This window comes from Phasianus colchicus, chromosome Z (genome assembly GCF_987193195.1).
Source record: "Phasianus colchicus chromosome Z, bPhaCol1.hap1.1, whole genome shotgun sequence".
In the NCBI taxonomy this organism is placed as follows: domain Eukaryota; kingdom Metazoa; phylum Chordata; class Aves; order Galliformes; family Phasianidae; genus Phasianus; species Phasianus colchicus.
Genome location: NC_143476.1, coordinates 33,950,670 through 33,971,711, shown reverse-complemented (window position 1 = coordinate 33,971,711; position 21,042 = coordinate 33,950,670). Strand labels below are relative to the sequence as shown.

At 38.3% G+C, this 21,042-nt stretch overlaps 1 protein-coding gene across 4 annotated transcripts in view; it reads left to right on the top strand.

Moving 5' to 3' along the window:
- Positions 1-21,042, top strand: part of RASGRF2 (Ras protein specific guanine nucleotide releasing factor 2) — a 126,778-nt gene that overhangs the window by 80,927 nt on the left and 24,809 nt on the right. For all 4 annotated transcript variants that reach the window (XM_031603393.2, XM_090131231.1, XM_090131233.1 and 1 more), the window contains exon 18: positions 11,279-11,385. In XM_031603393.2, the coding sequence (XP_031459253.2) occupies positions 11,279-11,385 (107 nt within the window). The remainder of the gene's footprint in view (positions 1-11,278; positions 11,386-21,042) is intronic.

The following is a 21,042-nucleotide window of genomic DNA, read 5'->3' as shown; positions in this document are numbered from 1 at the left end:
CCAGGGATGGGGCATCCACAACCTCTCTGGGCAGCCTGTTTCAGTACCTCACCACTCTCTCTGCAAAGAATTTCCCCCTGATATCCAACCTAAATCTCCCCTTCCTCAACTTCAAACCATTTCCCCTCATCCTGCAGTTATCTACCCTTTCAAAGAGTTGATTCCCCTCCTGTTTGTAGGCTCCCTTTAGGTACTGAAAGGCTGCAATGAGGTCACCCCGCAGCCTTCTTTTCTCCAGTCTGAACAAGCCCATCTCCCTCAGCCTGTCTTCATAGGGGAGGTGCTCCAGTCCCCTGATCATCTTTGTGGCCCTCCTCTGGACCCTCTCCAACAGCTCCCTGTCTTTTTTGTACTGGGGGCTCCACACTTGGATGCAGTACTCCAGATGGGGCCTCACAAGAGCAGACTAGAGGGGAACAATCACCTCTCTGTCCCTGCTGGCCACCCCTTTTTTAATGCAGCCCAGAACACAGTTGGCCTTCCAGGCTGCAAGCACACACTGCTGACTCATGTAGGGATGCCTGGGATTCCTCCAGCCCAAGTGCAAAACTCTGCACTTTGCCGTGTTGAACCTCATCAGGTTCATCCGGGCCCACCTTTCTAGCCTCTCAAGGTCCCTCTGAATGGCATCCCTTCCTTGTCAACCACACCAGTCAGCTTGGTGTTGTCAGCAAACTTGCTGAGGGTGCACTCGATTCCGTCATCGATGTCATTGATAGAGATGTTAAAGAGCACCGGTCCCAAGACAGATCCCTGGGGGACGCCGCTCGTTACCGACCTCCACCTGGACACAGAGAATTGGACTACAAAATCTGAGTTCATCGAGTGCAGGTTGTGTAGATTACCAGTTGTCCTCCTTACATTTCAGGCACACAGTGATGTTGTATGATCTTTCATATGAGACTGGTGAGATAAGTTCTGGGAGGATTTTTTGGTGGTTTTTATTGTTTGCTTTGTGTGTTGTTGGTTTTTTTTGTTTGCTTTTTTCCCCTGAGTTGCTTGATTTGTTTCAGCAGCAACAGTCACAAATGGCCTGGGAGCTGAAAGATGGACATTTTGTTCAGAGATTTTTGTTGACTGTTACACATACTGCCAGTTTTTGTTCAGCATGACAGTCAACTATCCATTCACACACGGTCTGAAAAATGACACATTTGGCTCTTTGGAAGTATTGCCTCCTTCCTATTTAACCTTTACTATTATTTTCTTAAAAAAAATCAGAACCGTTTTGTAAAACGCTTCCTTTAGATTATGTAAAAAGTACAGGCCAACTAGTAGAAAAAATTCCAAAAGGCTTTTAGGCAGTTTTCTTTTTCTAGCTATATGTTTTCATAGAACTTTAACATGTCTTTTGTGGCTCTGCACGCTGAGTATTTTAAAAGTCTGAAACCTTACTTTGAATAGTTCTTGAAAAGACTTTGAACATTCTACGAAAAGGTGTGCTAGGCTTTTAGTATTGCTGATAAAGCAGGTTGAAAGTATACACAGTCTGTAATTAAACAAATGAAAAGCTAGAGATGAAATCCAGAAGCACTTCAGCAGTTAAAAACTGTCTCTGTGTTCCTTGAGGACTGAGAGGCATAGCAGGAATCAAGGCAAACTCACTTGGCTGTAATACAAATTAAAAGATACATCAACTGCAATGTCACCATTCTTGTTCTTATTCATGGAAGATAATTCAGACATTACTACAGTAAAAAACTGTTTAAGATGTATTAAACAAATATAATTGTTAAGGAAGGCAGGTCAATTTTTCTCTGTCAATTGTTTCCTACAGTTATTTTATATAAATAAGTCATAGGAAAAAGAGTTGCTCTTTCATTGCAAATTTGTCATGATATTCTATAGTGTGTAAATATAATTGGCTACAACAGCTTTTGAAATTGAAAATCTTTTCTTTCGTACAGTTATGTTTATTAATACGGACATGAGATTTTGATGGTGTGGCCTAAGATTTCACTAGAAAATTGGACTAGGATGTTACACATACAAGCAAATATTTATAAAACTTCCATGAAAGCAAATACGGTTTTGAAGATATAGGCATGTAACCCAAAATTTAGTATCAGGTTTTGGTGAACTACAACTCCTTGTTGTCTCCCTTTGTTGCTGAAAGAAGAAAAGAATAGGGTTCTACCCTAATGGAATTACCAGTTCTTCCTATTTTTGAGAATGTATTCTAGTATGTGCTGTGGACTAAAGGTACAGGTAGATACTCATTCCCTGTGTGGGTATAGCATATGTAAATGCTAATGCACACACGTTCATTTTTATCTGTCTAACAGAGGAGTGAACGACGCTATTTTCTCTGAAGCCATATGTTTATCACAGTGTTCCAAAAATAAAAATGCAATTTCATTGCTGCTGAATTTTACTTATAAAAACATTAACAAACAGATGCTTGATTGTTTTTTACTTCCTAAGGTGTGTTTTAGATTTTCTAGAACAAGTTGCATAACTGCAGCTACACTGTTGGTGTTGAGCAAATTCTAAAGATTCTAACAAGTGTGACCTTCTGACATGCTCTCCCAAGAGCATATCTTAATTGAAAAAGAAATAATTCCCAAAAGTGTGTGCCAGCCTACCTGTAGCAGTAACCTTTTTTTAAAGAAATGCAAAAGGGAGAATTTTCAAATTTGAATAGTTGACTTTATAGGAGGATTTTCATTCTTCATTGTACCTATGTTTTAACATATAATCTAGATCATTGTAATTAGCAACCTTAATGTTATGATTAGGACTTGGAATAGTGTGTTGATGTTCAGCATATTATTTAGACATCTATCTTATTTCCCACTGATTGCACTAAAATTATTTCACTGGATAGACAGATTTTTTAGACTTCAGGATTTTGGTTCAAGTTCACAACATAATATTTTAACTGCTTTGTCTCAGTTATGTGTTCTTTAAGTTTCTGTTATTAGAAAAATCCTTTCTAAAGCAAGACTCATTTAAAAATAGATTACCAACCTTTCTCTTAAATATTTTGCAGAAATGAAAAACAGTAATTATAGCTCTCTCTGTGTTACACTATTGTACATCAGCTGATGCATGTGAATCCAATGGGATTTACTTTACTAAGCCTATAATCCCTTGACTTGATTTGATAGTTAGATTGTATTTGCTGTGGAGGCTTTAGGCAAAAGAATCAAGTACATACTTGGAATTACTCCTGACGTGGGTGGATACAGCAGGGATTTTCAGCAGCATATTTCTTAGAACAGAATGATTTCAGAAGTCCCAAGGACCAGTAAAAGTGAAATTAAAAGCCTGAAATGCTTTGGGTACTCAATTTCTTCTTTTTGTAATGATCACTGCTTTTGATATGGAATGAGCTGTTAACTCTTCATGAAACAAGCCAAGCCATGGCATAGTAAATGATTAAATATCTCAAACTAAGGTGGCCTGAAGACCACAGTTAGACTTGATAATTCCTATCTTCAAGCCTTCAACTGCTCATATGACCCATTGCATTATAAATCTGGATATGCACATTTGGTAATTCCTGAAAAAGGAGGACTATATTATTGGTCAAATTTGCTGTTGTTTATGCAGTGAGTGGGAGTTCATTATTTGCTACTTTTCCTCTCAGTTAATATAAATGGTCTTATTTCCAGTTTTACCATTCTCCAGCTAGTCGGTGTATGGTGATCTAATATCGTAATGAGAGAAAATTAAAAAAGAGCAGAATCCTTGCAAGTTTAGATTTCTTATCAATATTAGACTGCTTGCTTTCTGATGCTTTTCTGTGATAATTTTTGAAACGCAATTACTTGCTTGAGAATCTATGACCAATAAACATGTATATCTTTAAAACTGTCAGCCAAACTTTTTAGTTATGTCAGTGAAAGCCTTTTAAAATCAGGTGTGGGTGTGTGCTACGTATGTTGCAGAGGCTTTTTCGATTTTAATCTGTGTATGAAAATCACTCTGGTTGAAGCCTGGGTGTTGCATTTATTCTGTATTCAGGTCAGAAAGTACCGCTGATGTTTGCCAACCCTAAGCTTTCAGGATTTGAGATGGGCTGGTTTAGAGTCCATGACTGTATTTATCAGAAAAAAAAAAAGAAAAAAAAACACCACAAAAGAGAGGGAAATGTATTTTACACTTTTTTTTTTTTTTTTCTTTTAATTATTGGTTGTCTGTTTTATGGGCAGTGAAGGTTGTTACCTCCTCACTTGTTGGAGTGCAGTTTTCAACTGTATTAGATGCTAATGCAGCTTCAGTATATGATTCCAGGGTATTTTATTAAAACTGACTGATAAAATGCGTTTTAGAAATGAAGAATTTTTTGTTACGAGAGTCACTAGAAACTAGCTGTCGTTACTCTTCTTAAGTACAGACAAATGTCCTCTAATTTGGGGAATTTAAATTATAAGGCATTCCAAATCTATCATCAAAACTTTTGATAAGTTAGTTATTGCAGTCAGGAGTCATGTCCTGCTGTATTAACACTGAAGAATAAAATGAAGTTGTTACGATTATTGCAACTGGACTCAGGCTTTTTTGACACATTGAGCAAAGTATAAAAGCGAGTATGCATTGATCAATTCCTTTAGCACACACAGTGCAAAATGCGTTGTATAAATGCTTTGATTGGTTGAGAGTGGCTTTTAAATGGGGAATTATGTGAATTTCTGATAGAGACAAGTCTGCTTAGTAGAACAAGAAAATGCAGAACATGACTGTGCTATTGGGACTTTCCTGTAACTTTTGAGGGAAAGGATCCATTCTCTGTCTCACAATGTCATGCAACAAGACCTTTCAATCTGGTCCAGATTGTAGGAGTTCAAAAGGTGGTGGAAACAGTGACATATGGTGTCCTTCTGTGCTTTTGCTTTATGAGTGGGATAGCTAGTGACATCTACCAATGTAAAGTGCTGTAGACTTTCTCATGAGGGAAGCAACTCATGTAAAATATACTGTTGTAATTTAATGTGTTTGTGTCTTCGGATGTTGAGATTCATGTTTATTCAGCATCTTTGTTTTCTTTGGTGGTAGCTTCAAAAATAACAGTTTTGATAATAGTACCTGTAATAAAAACATCTGGAGATGAAACTGTATTTTGCATAACATCTAAAGACAAGCGCACAAGCAGGGTAATTAAATTATGTTAGAAGAAGTAGTACTAACTAATACTAATAACTAACAATGATGGCAAATCAGCATTGTGTTTGATAGCATGTGATAAAAGTTCTGTATCACCATTATGTGAAGAAAATACATGTGAAAGCAGCCTATATTCATCTCAGCAGAAATGCAGGACAAATTAATTGCTTGAAAGTAGATTACAGTGAAGATTATTAGTGATCAGAAATATTGCTGCTATTTCTGATGTGGAAAGATTGCATCCTTCAGGACCGAAATGGATACATGAAATGTTATGCTATGAAATGTTTCTGATTATTTTACCTTGGAGTCTGCATGTAGTCCTACCTGGGAAATGTATTTCAATCTAGAACCCTAACTAAATCTTAGAAAATATTGGCATTCTGCTAGATGAGACCCTTCCCCTATATCCTCTTCAGGAACCACGGTGAAGATGAGCTTAGAGGAAATCATGCATGCTTTGCCCCTGATTTAATTGAAATGATGCTTAGCTTCCAAACTGCATTATGCCATTATGCACTATGGGAAAGACTACCTTAAAATTGTCCATTTAAAACATTGTTGCCATAAGCATTTGCTTTTGCATAGTAAGCTAGATAAAATTTCAACTGATGAAGTATTGTGGTTTAACCCAGCAGGTGGTTGAGCACCACACCGTCATTTGCTCACTCTCCCTTCTACCCAGTGCAGAGGGGAAGAGAATCAGGAAAAAAACAGTGGAACTTGTGGGTTGAGATAAAACTATTTACTAAGCCAGAGAAAAAGTAAAGGATAGTAGTTATGACTATGTATAAATATATATGTATGAATGTACATAACAAGTGATGCACAAACAAGTGATACTTGCCACCCCCTGACCAATGCCCAGCTCACCCCCAAGCAGCAGAAGAGAATGAGATGAACTCCCACCCATTCAGTACTTTCCTTCTGCATGATGTCATATGAAATGGAATATTCCTTCAACCAGTTTAAGTCAGCTGTCCTAATTCTGTTCCCCCTCAGCTCCTTGGACCCTTCACGGTGAATGGTCTTGTACAACACTGTTTAGCAGCAACTAGAAACATCCGTGTGTTATCAACATTGTTTTTCTCCTAGAATCAAAACATAGCATCATACCAGACACTCTGAAGACAGTTCCATCTCAGCCGAAACTGAGACGTGAAGTATGGCTATTTTGTTAATTTTACGTAGATTTACAGCTTCCATGGCTAAGAGTGTCTGAGAGCCTAAGTCAGAGACAGGAATGGTATTATGCAAGGGATTGTATAATCAGAGTTAAAAACTGTTTCTAGACCAAAGCGAGGTAGGAAGAGTATATGAGGAAGACCCATAAAGGTTTGTACTTCAATTAAGAATCCTGGGCAGTGTGTGACAGAGGCTGTGTATCTCTTCCAGCCTCTTATACTCTGCATTAGTAGAGTGAAAAAACTGTGGTTAATGAGCAAAGGGGCTCAGTAAAATTAGGAATCTATTTTTGCCACTGACTTCCACAAAGTGAATGAAATTGTGCGCCACATTTCTGTGTTGCTTCTCCACATACCATATATTTTTGTTACTTCACCTGGACACAATTCTGTTAATACTAAGTACATTGTCAACTTGCTGTTCAGTTAAGTCTGCCTGTCAGCCTTATCAGCACTTTCTCTCAGTCCCATTGTTCTCTCCCAATTGTTCATACCGAACAGCTGCTCTGGATTGTTAATTTGCTAAGATTGCAAGCTCTTTGGTAGTGGAATCGCTTCTTTGTTGTAAGTGCACCTTTTTGTCTGCTGAAGTTGAGTTACAATCTCAAATGTTGTATTGCATGCATTGCACTGTCCCTCAGAAGATATTATTTCAACTTTATATATAGACAGGAAAAAGCAAATGCTGTGTAGCTCCTCAAGGTTCTGGCTCTCACCTACTTTTTGCAGTAGGTGACATGCAATCCCTGCTAGACCACGTGTTCAAAAGTAGTCAGGATTGAATGGTAGGTAGAATTTGGATTACCTTTAGGAGACACGTCAGTTTGTGGCTATCTTTGGCACTTCCTTTTCCACAGACCACATGGCTTTGAAAGTTGGAAAAAAAGAATGCTGGCCAAGAACTTCTCTTTGCATGTCTGCTTTGCTGTGGTAATAAGTTTTTGTTGTTTTTTCTTTGTGTTCTGTTTAGACCTTTCCTTTCAAAGTTAGAAGACCAGAAGGTAGTGCTTAGTGATCTTATTTGCTTACAGCTCCTACATCTGCTACTTTTTTCTGAGTTTTATAATATTCCTAAAATTAACACCATACTTCTGTGCTATTTGTATTTCTGTGCAGTTCTTGAGTACTGTATTTCTTACATATTCTCAGATTCTCATTAATGAAAAGATCTATTTAGTGATGTAAGAATTAATGAAATTTCTTCTGCTTGCACGGTCAGTATTCACCAACTTTTATTTAGTCTAATAATGCATCAGAGTTCTCTTAGCATTGGGAATAATACAGTCCAGCATTTTGAATTGTGTTTTTAACTGTTGCTGTACAGTCTGGGAGGGAGTTGTCATATTAGTTTTGAAGGTCTGCTGATACCTATCTATGTATAGCTTCACACTTACCTTTTCTGAAGTATAGGTGGGTAGATAAAAATAATAGTAGCTTTTGTCTATGATTGTAATGAAAAGTTCATGTATATAGTCACTGAAGTTTATCTAGCAGTTACTAAAAAAACTTAGAATTTTAAGTATAATCTAATTAATCTGTTCTTGATGGGCATGTTAATGATGTGAATGATAACCATCTTTAGCACCGGCTGGCAATCTCTAGTTCCCATTTCTGTTACCAGTTAGTTTGGAATTGAAAAGCTAAGAATGAGTGGCGTGCTTAACACCATTCAAAAGGTTCGCACTTCTGGTGGTAGGCCTAGTGAAGATAATCTGCTTTGCTTCTGGACATCTGACTACACTGGTCAGTGATGACTGGCACATCTCCATCTTCATGAAGGACAGTTCTTCATTTGCGTCTCTGTTGTAGAGCAGGTCCTCAATGTTGACCAGAATATCTGGTCAGCCCTTTCTGAGGTGGGAATATAGGTAGTTCTTTTGTCCAGAACTGCTTGCTGTTAATTCCATATCTATGCTAAAACATTTGGAGTATTGTCATAGAAGAGAGGCAGAGGCTTCATTTTCTGAACATTGCAAGTCCCACCAACTTTGCCTGCTTCAACCTTGGCTGCATCAGGGAGGTCCTGGAACTCTGTGTGTTGTTCTCCAGCGTACCTGGTTCTGCCTTAAGGTCTGACTAATGTCTTATTGTCAGAACTACTGAGTGTGGACCCTAGCTAAGGTCTGTTGATACTCAAAGCAAGTTGAGAAGCTGAAGGTAGAGGTAAAGCCAAACATCTGTGTAGAATGAGGCTGTGTCTCCTTGTATACAAAGAATAGTGATAATACAGGCCGTGAGTTTTGAGCTATTTCCAGCATACCATTTAGTCCTTTGGGGATGGAGGGTGGGGAATGGAACCAGAGGAGTGCTTTTTGTGCATACTATGCTTTCCACATTTTTTTTGTAAGCTTTCAAGGATATAATTAATTATAAAATAGAAATAGAGAAAGAGAGAAAAAGCAAGTATGTGAAGTAAAGGTGCAGTGAAAGCTTGTTAGTACAGACAGCAGAAACCTGTCCGTTCCCTAGCCCAACTTCAGCATTTTACACCAAAACATGGTTGAGTATTGAAAAGTTAAATGTGGAAAGAAACTACTGTAGGCAAGAACAGACCAGGGTAGCAGTGTAGATATCAGGTGCCCTTTTTGGGAATTGTGTAGTGCATCACATTTCCAGATAGTTTTTGAGAGTCCAGAAGAAAATACTATAAATAAAGTCTTCTTCAAAATCAGTTGGCAGATTTAGTTCTCTGACATTCCTGAAGTGTTTTGGGGTTCCTTTTTCAGAAAGAACAGTCAAACATAAGTGTTTTGTGGAAGGAGAAAGAAGCACATCCTGGCATTTTGATGTGTTTGATATTTAAAAACAAAGTGATTATGAAATTGGTAGATTTTCAGTTTTGTTTTGAACAAATATGTTACATAGCTATTTATCCGAAGTCTTGTACCTGTAGATGTACAGAGTTAACGCATGTGGAGTTAAATATACTTCTACACCTGTATGTCTCTGGTCACCCAAGTTCTCTTCATACACAATTGTGCATCTCTGTGTATCCAATCAAGTCATCAACATTAGCTACTGATTATGTGGATCTGACTAAATATGTTGCTTAGACTCCATTAAAGCTAATTTCTAATTAAAAATTGATGAAATTCTGAGAACCATAGAAGTTTGCTGAGTGATCCCTGAAGCTTTAAATTTTTCGTTTTTTCCTCTTTTTATTCTTTTTTTTTTTTTTTTTTTTTTTGCAGCTAGCTTGAAACTGTCTCTGTAGTTTTCTCTCCTTTTTTCCTTTCAACTTACCAAAACTTCTTTTCCTTAGCGTTACTTTCATAGAGACTCGACTGCTTTAATACATAATTTTCATTGTGACTTTCACTGCTGCAATTAAGTGGCTAATTGAGCAGTTTATAATGTGTATGCCTAATTGCTTCTGCAAGAGGTTAACTGCGAAAAGCATAGAAAATTAACACACAGAATGTTGCCTAGGTTACCTTTTAGTAAGTAAAGCCTCAGAGATTTTGTTTACTTTGCTGTTTATGGGCAATGAAACTCCTGAAGATGTGTTAATATGAAAATTCCTTCAGTACTGAGTCTTAGATATCAACTACAATGTAACATGCCATACTTCAAAAAAACTTCCATGAAATAGAATAGAGAATCTGTTTGGGGTTCAGCCTGTAGTAAAAAATACATAATTGCAGTTACACTTGTTTTTTTCCTTCTGTCTGAAGATGCAGAACAGCAATTTGGTTTTTTGGACTGAATATATTAAATATCTGTGATAAAAATAGTATAATACTAACACTAGACTCTGAGAATACCTCCAATATTCTTTTCACATAATAAATAGATGCTTAATCCCTCTTTGCTCTTTCTAATAATATGCAGGCTTCAGAACAGCTTTCATGCCAAAAAAATTGCAAGGCGCTGATCCTTATGTAAGGGAGTTTCCAGTTGTTCCTGGACTCTGCACTGTGTGAAATGGAAAACAGTGTAGTGTATAATCAAATCCAGCAGAAACCTAGAGAAAAATTAAATTAACTTCTGAAGAGTTTTGTCAAAGTTATCATTGTTGTTTTTTTTTTAATAGAAGTATTTAATATAATCATTTTATTAGTAATATACAGCTATAACTAAACTAGACAAGCAAGAAACAATGCTGTGAATGTAATAAGAAACTTACCATCCCTGGATGTGTTTAAGAACTGTTTGGATGGGTGCTCACGGATATGATTTAGAGGAGGGTTGTTAGAGTTAGGGTAGTATGTTTAGGTCATGGTTGGACTTAATGATCTTTAAGGTCTTTTCCAACCTCAGCAATTCTATGATTCTGTGATTTTTAAAAACATTTCTGGATGAGTAAATATTGATGACTAAAAAAAAAATTATAAGATGTGTGGGAAAATGCTGCATTTGGCACATCATTGCTTTCAGTATGTAAATATGTTTTCTGTATACCTTCCCACCTTCTTGTCACTACAGTGGTAAAAAAAAAATAAGCTGATTGTATGTGCTTTTGACTAGTAGAGCCTGTACAATGCTGCTTTCATGAAGGGAGGAGCACTGCTTGTGCTGAACTTTCTCTCCTCTGTGTTTAATCTGTTATCCTCCTCTTATTCCTTACAATGTACCAATTCTGTGATGTACCACTTTCCTGTTTCTAAATCACACTTGCTTTATATAGCCTGCTTGATTACAGGCTGTGTTTGCTTTTAGGTTAGTCATGTTTTATATTGTTTCCTTCATACTGATGAGAGACCTGTCTTGATGTTCGTGACACAAGCCAGTACTTTCCATCTTTCTGAAGCTGAACAGTAAACCAAGTAGATGTCTGTATTATCTATGATGGACAAGATTATATTGTACTGGTTTTGCATAATTACAGTGGTCTGAATGACCATGTTTGAAATACAAGCTTTCTTCTTTTCATTACTCATAAATGCTCAAATAAGCCTTCTATTTAGCAGTTGTACATACAGTATTTGAAGAAATGTAATATCTCTGTTAATTTTAATTCTTGTGTGTGTGTTTTTTCCTCACAGGTTTTAACAATTCTGAACGCATGTGTGACAAAGAATTCATAATACGCAGAGCAGCCACTAATCGTGTCCTGAATGTCCTACGTCACTGGGTCTCCAAGCACTCTCAGGTATTCTTGTGTTGCACTTGTTCTCTCCATATGTATTGTGTAAATGGAAAAATGCTGTCTGACTTCGTGGAACAAATGGAGTTTACGTACTTTGATCCTCTCTACAAAATACTGTGGGACTGTTAAGTTGCTTTGATTGAATGTGTTGAAATGCTTGTGATGCATATAGATATTTATATATTTGTTCTGAAGCACATTTGGAAAGATGCACCGGTCCTTCATTTTTGTCACTCTTCAGTCCAATTCTATGAATCTGATCACAAAATGGAGTAACTAGTAGAATTTCTTACATAGCAGTGTCTTTTAAGCCGCTAGGTAAGAGGAACGTTGGAAGATCTTGCATACATCCAGCAGACTATGAGAAAAATTACTGAAAGAAACAACAGAAGGAAGGATGGAAACAGACAGAAAAAATGAGGAAACTAGCAAGAGAGCATTATGGAAGCATATGAAACATCTTTAAGCCTTGGGCAGATGGTACACTGTGGCAATTATTGACTGCTTTATTGCTCCATGTTAATAATCAAGAACATGTGATCAAAGCAGGGTTCATTACACAGCTGACTGCAGCACTCTCCTGTGTTAAATACTATTCCCTTTTTGTCCTTATAATGGATTTAGTTTTAATAGAGATCAAATGTGCTAGTGAATGAAGCCAGTAGGAAATGCAAGTGTGAAAACTGATTGTGTTTGAAAAGCTGAATAGCCAAGAAGAGATTTTGGTATTGTACTGTACATGCTATGTCTGTGCTATAGTTATCAATAAGTGAGTGCTATGAGTCAACCTTCCATGCTAATTAAATGACAGAGTCATCAGACTTCTGTCTGTGTTAAGTAAATCTCTACAACTTATTAAACTGATGTTTCAGTTTCAGGGCTGCCCCTGATCAAATTGTGATGATTCCCAAGTATAAACACAGAGTAACTGTGAAGAGTGTAAGCACCCTCCATCACTGTGTCAATTTAACAAAAATATTCTTTCTCTCCTGGAAATGAAGATGTTATCTGTTCCCATATCAAAGGCCTCCAGTAATATACAAAAATACAATATTGTCCTGAGTATTATTGCACCTACTTTTACAGAAAATTACACAATTAGTATTTTTTTAAAAGTATTGTGGGAATTAAGGTAATGGACAAAAGTCCAAAACAATGAATTTTCAAAGAGGAAGCTGTTACTTGAGCTCCCTAATCATTACTGCCTTTTGTTTTTTCTCCTGCAAGGATGGCAGACTTTCATTCTCTCTCTCTCACTTAACCCACTATTCCAGTAAAGCAAACATCTTAAAATGCAAGGACTTTGGCACAAAAAGTAATGAATGCTGCAGTAACAAACTGTGTAATCAGCTGTTTGTGTTGTTTCTTGAGAGACAAGGGACAAAGGAAGGACACAAGACCTAAGCAAAACAGAAATGACTGGCTAGTTTCTGCCAAATAAAAAGCCAAGATCAGGACTGCTTTAAGGAAGGCAAGAGAAGAATTACTGTCTGGCCAAACAGTATGAAATGTTGCCAGGGAAGATAGATAGTCCTTGGAGATCAGTAGCTTAGAGCCTCATTTTACAATAAGAACACAGACTGCAAACCAGAGAACCTTTAGCACCAGTGTCTGCTGAAGAAATGCTTATTAGATTTCCAAAATGACAAAACAGTGGAAGCACAAGAATTCTATGGGATCAACAGATGTGCCAAAAACTTCATTACATTTTAAGGTATTTGCATCATTCACAGGCCATCAGTGTACCTGGGATATCTTTCACCTCCATCTACAGAAATGGGACGGGTTTTATTCACTTAAAAAAAGAGATAGCAAGGAAAACAGCTGACAAAATAAGTTGGTATTTGCAAAGATAAATGAGTCACTCAGTGTGTTTCCTTGATAGCATTTTCCAGACTTTTTCTGCCAAAATGCCATTTCCTTATTAGTGGATATAAAGATGCAAAGGCATTAGATGGGTGAATTGTGGAGCATTGTTTAGCTTTCTCTTTAGAGTGCAGGATGCACATGTGCTTAGTGTTGCAGCATATGACTATCTCTGCAGGATGTGATTAACTCAGTGCTGGTGTTCTCTGTTCCACCAATAATAGTAATTTTTTTACAAGTTATTTATTTGCCTGAATGATGGTACTGATTCATAGTGTTTCAGTGCCAAGGGCATACAAGGTGTTGCACAGTCACAAAACAGTATGTAGCTTATGTTCAGAAATGTTCAGCCATCTGTCATAAGTGTGCTTGCAAATTTTAACCAAGTTATTTATTCCCTACCCTCCATCCCTCCCTCTGGATCCCTTTGGTTCATTTCAGTGTTCTACTCTCTAGCGTATAATAACACAGGTCAAGGTTAGTGCATGAACCAAGGGAGAGAGATACTGTCCAAACAAATGTTTCAGAGCTTTATATTTCCTCACTTTCCTCCATCCAGTTCTTGGCTAGGTCTTGAAGATGTTTCATCTGCTGGGCTATGGAATTAATTAGCTTTCTACAACATCTTGCAGTTGTGTCAAAACCACAGTTGGGGAAGATTAGGTATTTTTTAAGCACGTGTTTTTAAAAACTTGTCTGATCGTGGTTGCCATTTAATATGTAAACTTGTCTGTGTGCAGAAAACAGAATCATTACAGTTACCATTTCAGCCCATTCAGAGAGAATATGTGTTCATGAAGCAGTTTTGTTATCTTGAAATGATCCTAAATAATGTTTAGAAAAAGGACTAATTATTTTTAAAAGTTGGGTCATTCACTGTGTAGGACCCTCACTTAAATTCTGAGTAAATATATTGCAGTGCCGGATCTGCAGCCCTTTCAGAATGGCAGAAGGAACTAATTAATGTCTCCAAGAGCTCCCAAGGCACAGACAGAAATTTGGAACAAACATACTGATGTAATGTGATGTATAGTTCTTGCTTTTTGTTTTTACCACACTGAGCAAGGGAAATCAAACCTGTATTGCTAATCTTCCCTTCCCTTCCCCCTTCCCCCTTCCCCCTTCCCCCTTCCCCCTTCCCCCTTTCCCTTTCCCTTTTCCTTTCCTTTTCCCTTTCCTTTTCCCTTTCCCTTTCCCTTTCCCTTTCCCTTTCCCTTTCCCTTTCCCTTTCCCTTTCCCTTTCCCTTTCCCTTTCCCTTTCCCTTTCCCTTTCCCTTTCCCTTTCCCTTTCTTTCCTTTTCTCTCTCTTTTTTTTTTTTAGTGCATGAAAGACTTCCCAGATTTTTTTTAAATTTACATTTTGTATTTTTCTTTGTCTTTAACCCCTCTTTTTTCCATGCTCTTCTTCATTCAAACATCGATAGGCCAACAAAGCTTTCTTTTTCCCAAAATAACAGCTAAATGTTTGTGTTTACATTTGTTTTTAGAACCTAATTAAGAGGAAGAGCATAGAATTCTCTGGCTGTAAACAATGAAAACACAAATGCTGAGGCAGACAGTTACTATGAAGACAAGAGCTTTGATAAGAATGGAGAGGACTTACGAAGGCAAAACTCCCACTTAACTCCTGTCAGAGATGGAAAAATAGGAAGGGAAAATGAGACAAAGAGGAGAAAGTTCATGCATGATTTTTGTTTTCCTGGTGAGATCTTGCAGCCTCATCTTTGTTTAACAATACTTTCTTTTATCTAAACACTTCAGTATACAAAATGAATAATACTGCTTCTGTGGCAAGCAGATGGAAATGGAGTTTGTCCAAGGAGAAAAATTTTGCATCTGCTGCTGAGGAAAGAAAAGCTGGCTTTTCCAGACTTCCCAGTTTTGAATGACAGTTCAGTTCTTGTTCCCGCTGGCTTCTTTGAGAATCTCAGCTGGAATGAATTGGAAAATCTTGACTCTATTACAAACAACAAGACTGCCAGACGGTGTCAGTGAGTAATGAAGTTACCACAGGATCTGGGGAGCAGACCAAAACTTGCATTTTGAGAGTGTAGGTCATGTTTTTGGTGCCTGACTCCTGTCTTGTTCCAAGTGTGAAATAACCTTCTACAAATCATCCCCTTGCTTGCCTGATTAAGCCATGTTGGGTTTTCAAAAGAAGGTTTTTCATATGTAGTTACTGATCTTGCCTGGGGAATATGGAAGGAAGACACCTGTATATAGAAAATTATCCAAGAAAGTAGCTTATGGTTAAGTACCAGTAGTGTTGGTACACCTTGCACATGAATTGACCAATCTCATTTTGTGCATTATAACAAAAAAAGATAAAAATTCATTTGTCTAAACCCTCCTTGGCTTGTTTAAAGGCATAAAGTAATGAATATTTTAGCTGACTAAGTTATAGTGAGCTTATTGTAGAAATGTGAGCAAATCACACGTAAGCCACATTAACTCTATGATAATCTCTATTTTTCTTGCAGCAAGATATTCTATATTCCGACTACCTATGAAGTAAACCCTTAAGACTTGTGGTCTCTATCTTGAAACAACAAAGATGCTTCAGGTGTTTTTTCTGAAGTAGACATGTAAAAATACTAATTGTGAACTGAAAAAGAGTTGCCACAAGGAGAAGCAGAACAAGAGAGCTGTGAGTGAATGTTCCGACATACTGTTGGTCACTCAGTAAAGAAGTCAAGTTTACATAAACTTACTCCATGTGCAGAGTACACATGCATAGTCAATAGTAATGTACTTAACTGTTGTTGTGCTTTGTCCAAATATTGCAGAAGTATAAGGGTTTGATATTCCATGACCCTTTAGGGAGCATGAGTCACCCTCAGAACAGTAGCTAGGCTTGCAATCAGTCAAACTAATTAGAGGTACACTAGCCTCACTTCTGCTGGAGCATGACAGATCCACCCTCACTGAGGTCTCCCTACAAAGCTCTGATTTGTACCAAGTCCCAGAACTTAGAGGCAGACATGTCACATTTCCTATCAGTCCTGATTACTTTAATCTGACAGTACCTAGTGGCTAGATTCTTCTTTCAAGGTTCCTTTATACTACCGGATTTTACAGTTCTTGGATAATGAAAGGTTTGTATTGTATGCACTGAGAATTACTCAGTCATAGTATTAATGTAGCTTGTACTTTTATCCTAATTATATTCAACCTGAACCGACAAGCTAACACTGATACTATAGAACCAGAGCTGGCACTCCTTTTCCAAATGACGATTGTTTCTTGGCACTTGCAACTAGCTGGAAGACAAAGCTATTGTCCCTTGGCTGCTTTCTGAAATAAACTAGAAGTTCATTGATGTAGTGACGCATTTTTCTGATTGCCAGGTTTAGTATCTTTTATCTGTTTTTTTTCCCAAATATGTAAATGTTTTGTTGCAAGTGTATTTATAAAAATTTCATGCAGCAGAATTATATATGATAGTTGTGTTTTTATGAAAAAAAAAAAAAAGAAGTTGTAGAGTTCTGCATTACTGGAGTAATTCCAGTTAATTACGATAGAGTTTGATCTTCTGTGAAGTAAATTAGAAGTTACCCTGCTGATGTCACTGCAGTGATTGTCTGTTTACACTTTTGCATAAGAACAGATATATTAAAATTGTAAGGAAAAATCCATTTATTTTAAAATACACCAATTTCATTGTGAACAGTCTTTTAGTAGGTCTCTTTCTGCTCCTGGACATCTCCAGTGTTGGGCTCCCAGCAAGATTTTATCGTTATCCTGTCACTTTAAAGTAATCAGTTATAGCCAGCAGCAGTGCTAGTCTTTCTCAATGTCTGTGCCCGTCTGCTATTTTCAGTTTGCTGCTGGCAGTGGGGGCAAAGGACAATGAGTCTGCACACAGTAAATCCACATTGTATGAGTACTCATAAAGACATCCAAAACCTGACTCCAGATGTACGTGTAGTTTTCCTTCACTACTGTAGTTTTAATCCTTCATTAAATTTTTATTGTCCCTTCACTAATTAAACTCTTCTTTTGCTCTCCATTAGAGCATTTTCACTTCAGATATCTCTAAAAATTTTCCTTTCCTAGCCATTATGCCATATCCCCAGCAATTTCTGTCTTCACTGATATATCTTCTTACTCAACGCTTCTCCCTTAACCTTCCATCTGAGCATTTCTTGTTCTTTCTACGTTTGTCTTTTTTCCTTCCCTGTGTTTCCTTCTAACACATCTCTCTTCAGGTTTTCTTGTTTGTCATTTACGGACTGAAAGATCTTCTCTGTGTAGTTATTCAAAAGATGAAGAGAATTTGCTAGGAAAAGACTTCAGTGCATTGATTCTTCTTGCTTGTAGTGATAATATAAACTACATTTGGAAAACACCATCAGTTACATATGCTGGTGCTGGGAATCTGTATTAGAAAGCAGTCAGCTTCCTTCCTTCCCTGCTTGAAAAAAGGCTTCCAGTTTCAGATGTGTTCTTGGTCAGTGAATTAGTTTTCCGTCCATTTGTAATGATGCAGAGCCATGCAGGCTTTGGGTATGCTGCTCCCAGTCAGCCAAGTGTGCCTGCCACATCTTTTTGAGCAATTTTCCTGTGTTTCCTCAGAGCGATAGAAACTAATAAAATTGGTCCAAATGTATTCGGCAAAGTCTGTCACAAGGGATTAGCATTACATTTATCATGACAATTTGTACTCCTCTTACTCCTCTTCACATGGCAAACAGAAGTCTAAAGCCAGTCTCCCAATAGCTGTTTTCTGCTGAGTTTTTTTTCTTGCCTTCTAAGCAGACACCTGAAAGTTTGAACACTTGGCTGTATTTTGAGTGCAGAACTTAGGTGAAATTATTTTTACAGGTAGCATGTATAGGTTTGTTGAAGTTGGAGATTTTTGAAGATTTCAGCAGGTTCTTCATGATTACTCCTTGTACAATTCCCTTGCCTAACCAATTGATTGACATTCTGCTGTGGAGTGATGGCATCAGTGGACAAAGAAGAGGTAACTGATGGACCTGTTAGGCCATGGTCCCATAACACATCCTTTTCTCTATACTGGAGAGAGATGATTTGAAGGCTGGACTATTCCACAGATTAAGAATTGATTGGATGGTTGCCAGAGGGTTGTTGTCAATGGCTCTGTGTCCAGTTGGAGGCTGGTCACAAGTGATGTCCCATAGCGGTATACCTTGGGACCTTCTTCAACATCTTTGTTAATTATGTAGAGAATGGGATGAAGGTACCCTCATCAAGTTTGCTGATGACTCCAAGCTGAGTGGTGCAGTAGATACAGTAGATGGAAGAGATGCCATCGAGATGACTCTGGCTTGAGAATTGGGCAGATGAGAACCTGCCCTCACGGCCCAACTGTATCCTGGACTCCATCAAAAGAAACATAGCCAGTGGGTCAAGGGAAGAAAATCTGCCCCTCTTTTCTGTGCTGGTGTGGTCTTACTGCATCCAGACGTAGAGTCCTCAGGACAGGAAAGATATACACTTGCTGGAGCATGTCCAGAGGAGGGCCACAGAAATGATTCAAGAGATGGAGCACCTCCACTACGATGTCAAGTTGAGAGAGCTGGAGTTGTTCAGCCTGGAGAAGAGAATGCTCTGGGGAGACCTGAGAGTATCTAAAGGGGAGCTACAAGAAAGAAGGGGACAGACTTAGCTGGATCTGTTGTGATATGATAAGAGGAAAAGGTTTCAAACACAATAAGGGCAGATTTATGTTGGATATAAGGAAGAGGTCTTCTATAATGAGGGTGGGGAGGCGCTGGAACAGGTTGCCCAGAGATGTGGTGGAAGTCGAAGGAAGGCCAAGCATAATAAGGTGTTGCACTTGGGTTGAGGCAGTTCTAGATATAAGTATGGACTGGGATTCATGGAAAGCAGCCCAGCTGAGAAGGACTTGGAGATTCTGGTGGACAAAAAGTTGGACATGATTCACCAGTGTGTATTGCAGCCCTAAAGACTAGCTGTATCCTGGGTTGCATCAATAGAAAAGTGGCCAGCAGGGAAAAGGTGGTGATTGTCTAATTCTGCTCCAGTCTCATGAGGCCCCATCTGGAGTACTGCATCTAGGCCTGGGTCTCCAGCTCAAGAAAGATATGGAGCTGTTGGAGGAGGTCAAAAGGAGGGCCATGAAGATGACCAGAGGGTTGGAGCACCTCTCCTGTGAGGACAGGCTGAGGGAACTGGTGGTTTTTGGACTAGAGAAGAGAAAGTTCTGGAGCTCTGGGGGAACCTTATTGCAGTCCTCCACTACTTGGGGTGAGCTTAAATGCAGGAAGAAGACTAAGTTTTAAATGCAGGATGGAGACTAAGTTTTTACATTGTCTGAAAGTGGCAGGATAAGATAGAATGGCTTTAAACTGAAAAGAGTGGAGATTTAGGCTAGATGTTTAGGAAAAATTCTTTACTCAGAGGGCACTGAGGCATAGCTGCCCAGAGGAGCTGTGAATGCTCCATCCCTATAGGTGCTCCAGGCCAGGTTGGATGGGGTTCTGGGCAGTCTCATCTGGTGGGCAGCCCTGCCCAAGACAGGAGATAGGAACTAGGTGATCTTTAATGTCCATTCCAACCTCAGCCATTCTGTGACGTACTCAAATATTTTCCAAATAAATTATGTTCTCAGGTTTTAGCTCCCTTTTGTTTGCCTGGGTTATTCAATGTTTCCTGACATTGTTTAAATGGAGAATGTTTCCTTTCACTTAAGAAAATTTAAAGAAAGGGAGGAGGAAATGTTTTGGGAGTTTCCCATGACAAAACTTAAAAATTATGTAACTACCACCTGTAATAAACCTATATATTTCTTGTTAAACCTCACTGGCGCATCTAGTTGTTTTTCTTGCTTTCTGCTGCCACAGTCACAGTCTCTTGTCTTCTGGGCAGTGATTCTAAATCCAACATTCCTTCTTTTTTTGATTGACTCAGCTGGATAGATTGCTTCTGAAGCACTTTCATGCTGCAGCACAGCTTTTCTAGCTCCTCTTGGCAAGGGAAATTGTATGTACTTTCTGAAGAAAACAGTACCATCTAGTCTTGTGGGTGGTACTGATCAACAGGCTGGTTATGAATTTGCTTAAAATGTAATCATGCTGAACTTGGTGCTCTTCAGCTATAAAGGAGATGATGTTTAACCCTGATAAGCAAGTAAGCACCACAGTTGCTCTCTTACTCCCACCCAGTTCTCCTTCAGTCCATAAATAACAAACTTGTGAGCCAAAATAAAGAGAGTTGCTCAACACCTGCTCACCAATGCCTAACCAGTCCCCAAGCAATGACAGCATGCTGGCCAGCTCCCCCATGTCTATCATTCTGTATGACACCACATGGTATGTGGCAACCCTTTGGCCAGTTGGGTCAGCTGTGCTGGTTTTTTCCCTCCCAGCTCCTTGTTAGCCCCCAACTTCTCAGTGGCAGAGTAGTGTCAGAAGCTGAAAAGTCCTTGGCTCTGTGCAGCACTGCTCAGCAGTAAATAGGACATGAGTGTGTTACCTCTTGCTGCACTGCTCTACTGCTGTGAATATAAATAAGTGATGGTGACCATTGTGCTTTTTAACAGCTGAGAACTTCATACATCCTATTCTTATCTTTTGTGACTCCAGGGCAGCCCTCCTACTTTACTCATCAGCTGTCTTATATATATATATATATTTTTTTTTTTAAATATATTTTTTATATATTTTCATAAGTGATTTTGTACTGTAAATATTAAAAGCAGAAACTGCACCTTTTCACCTCAGTGACAATAATGGACTTACAAATAAAAATTGAATTTCTTCCAGGAAATCTTAGTTAATTTCTCTGCTTAAGCCAACTGTAAATCTG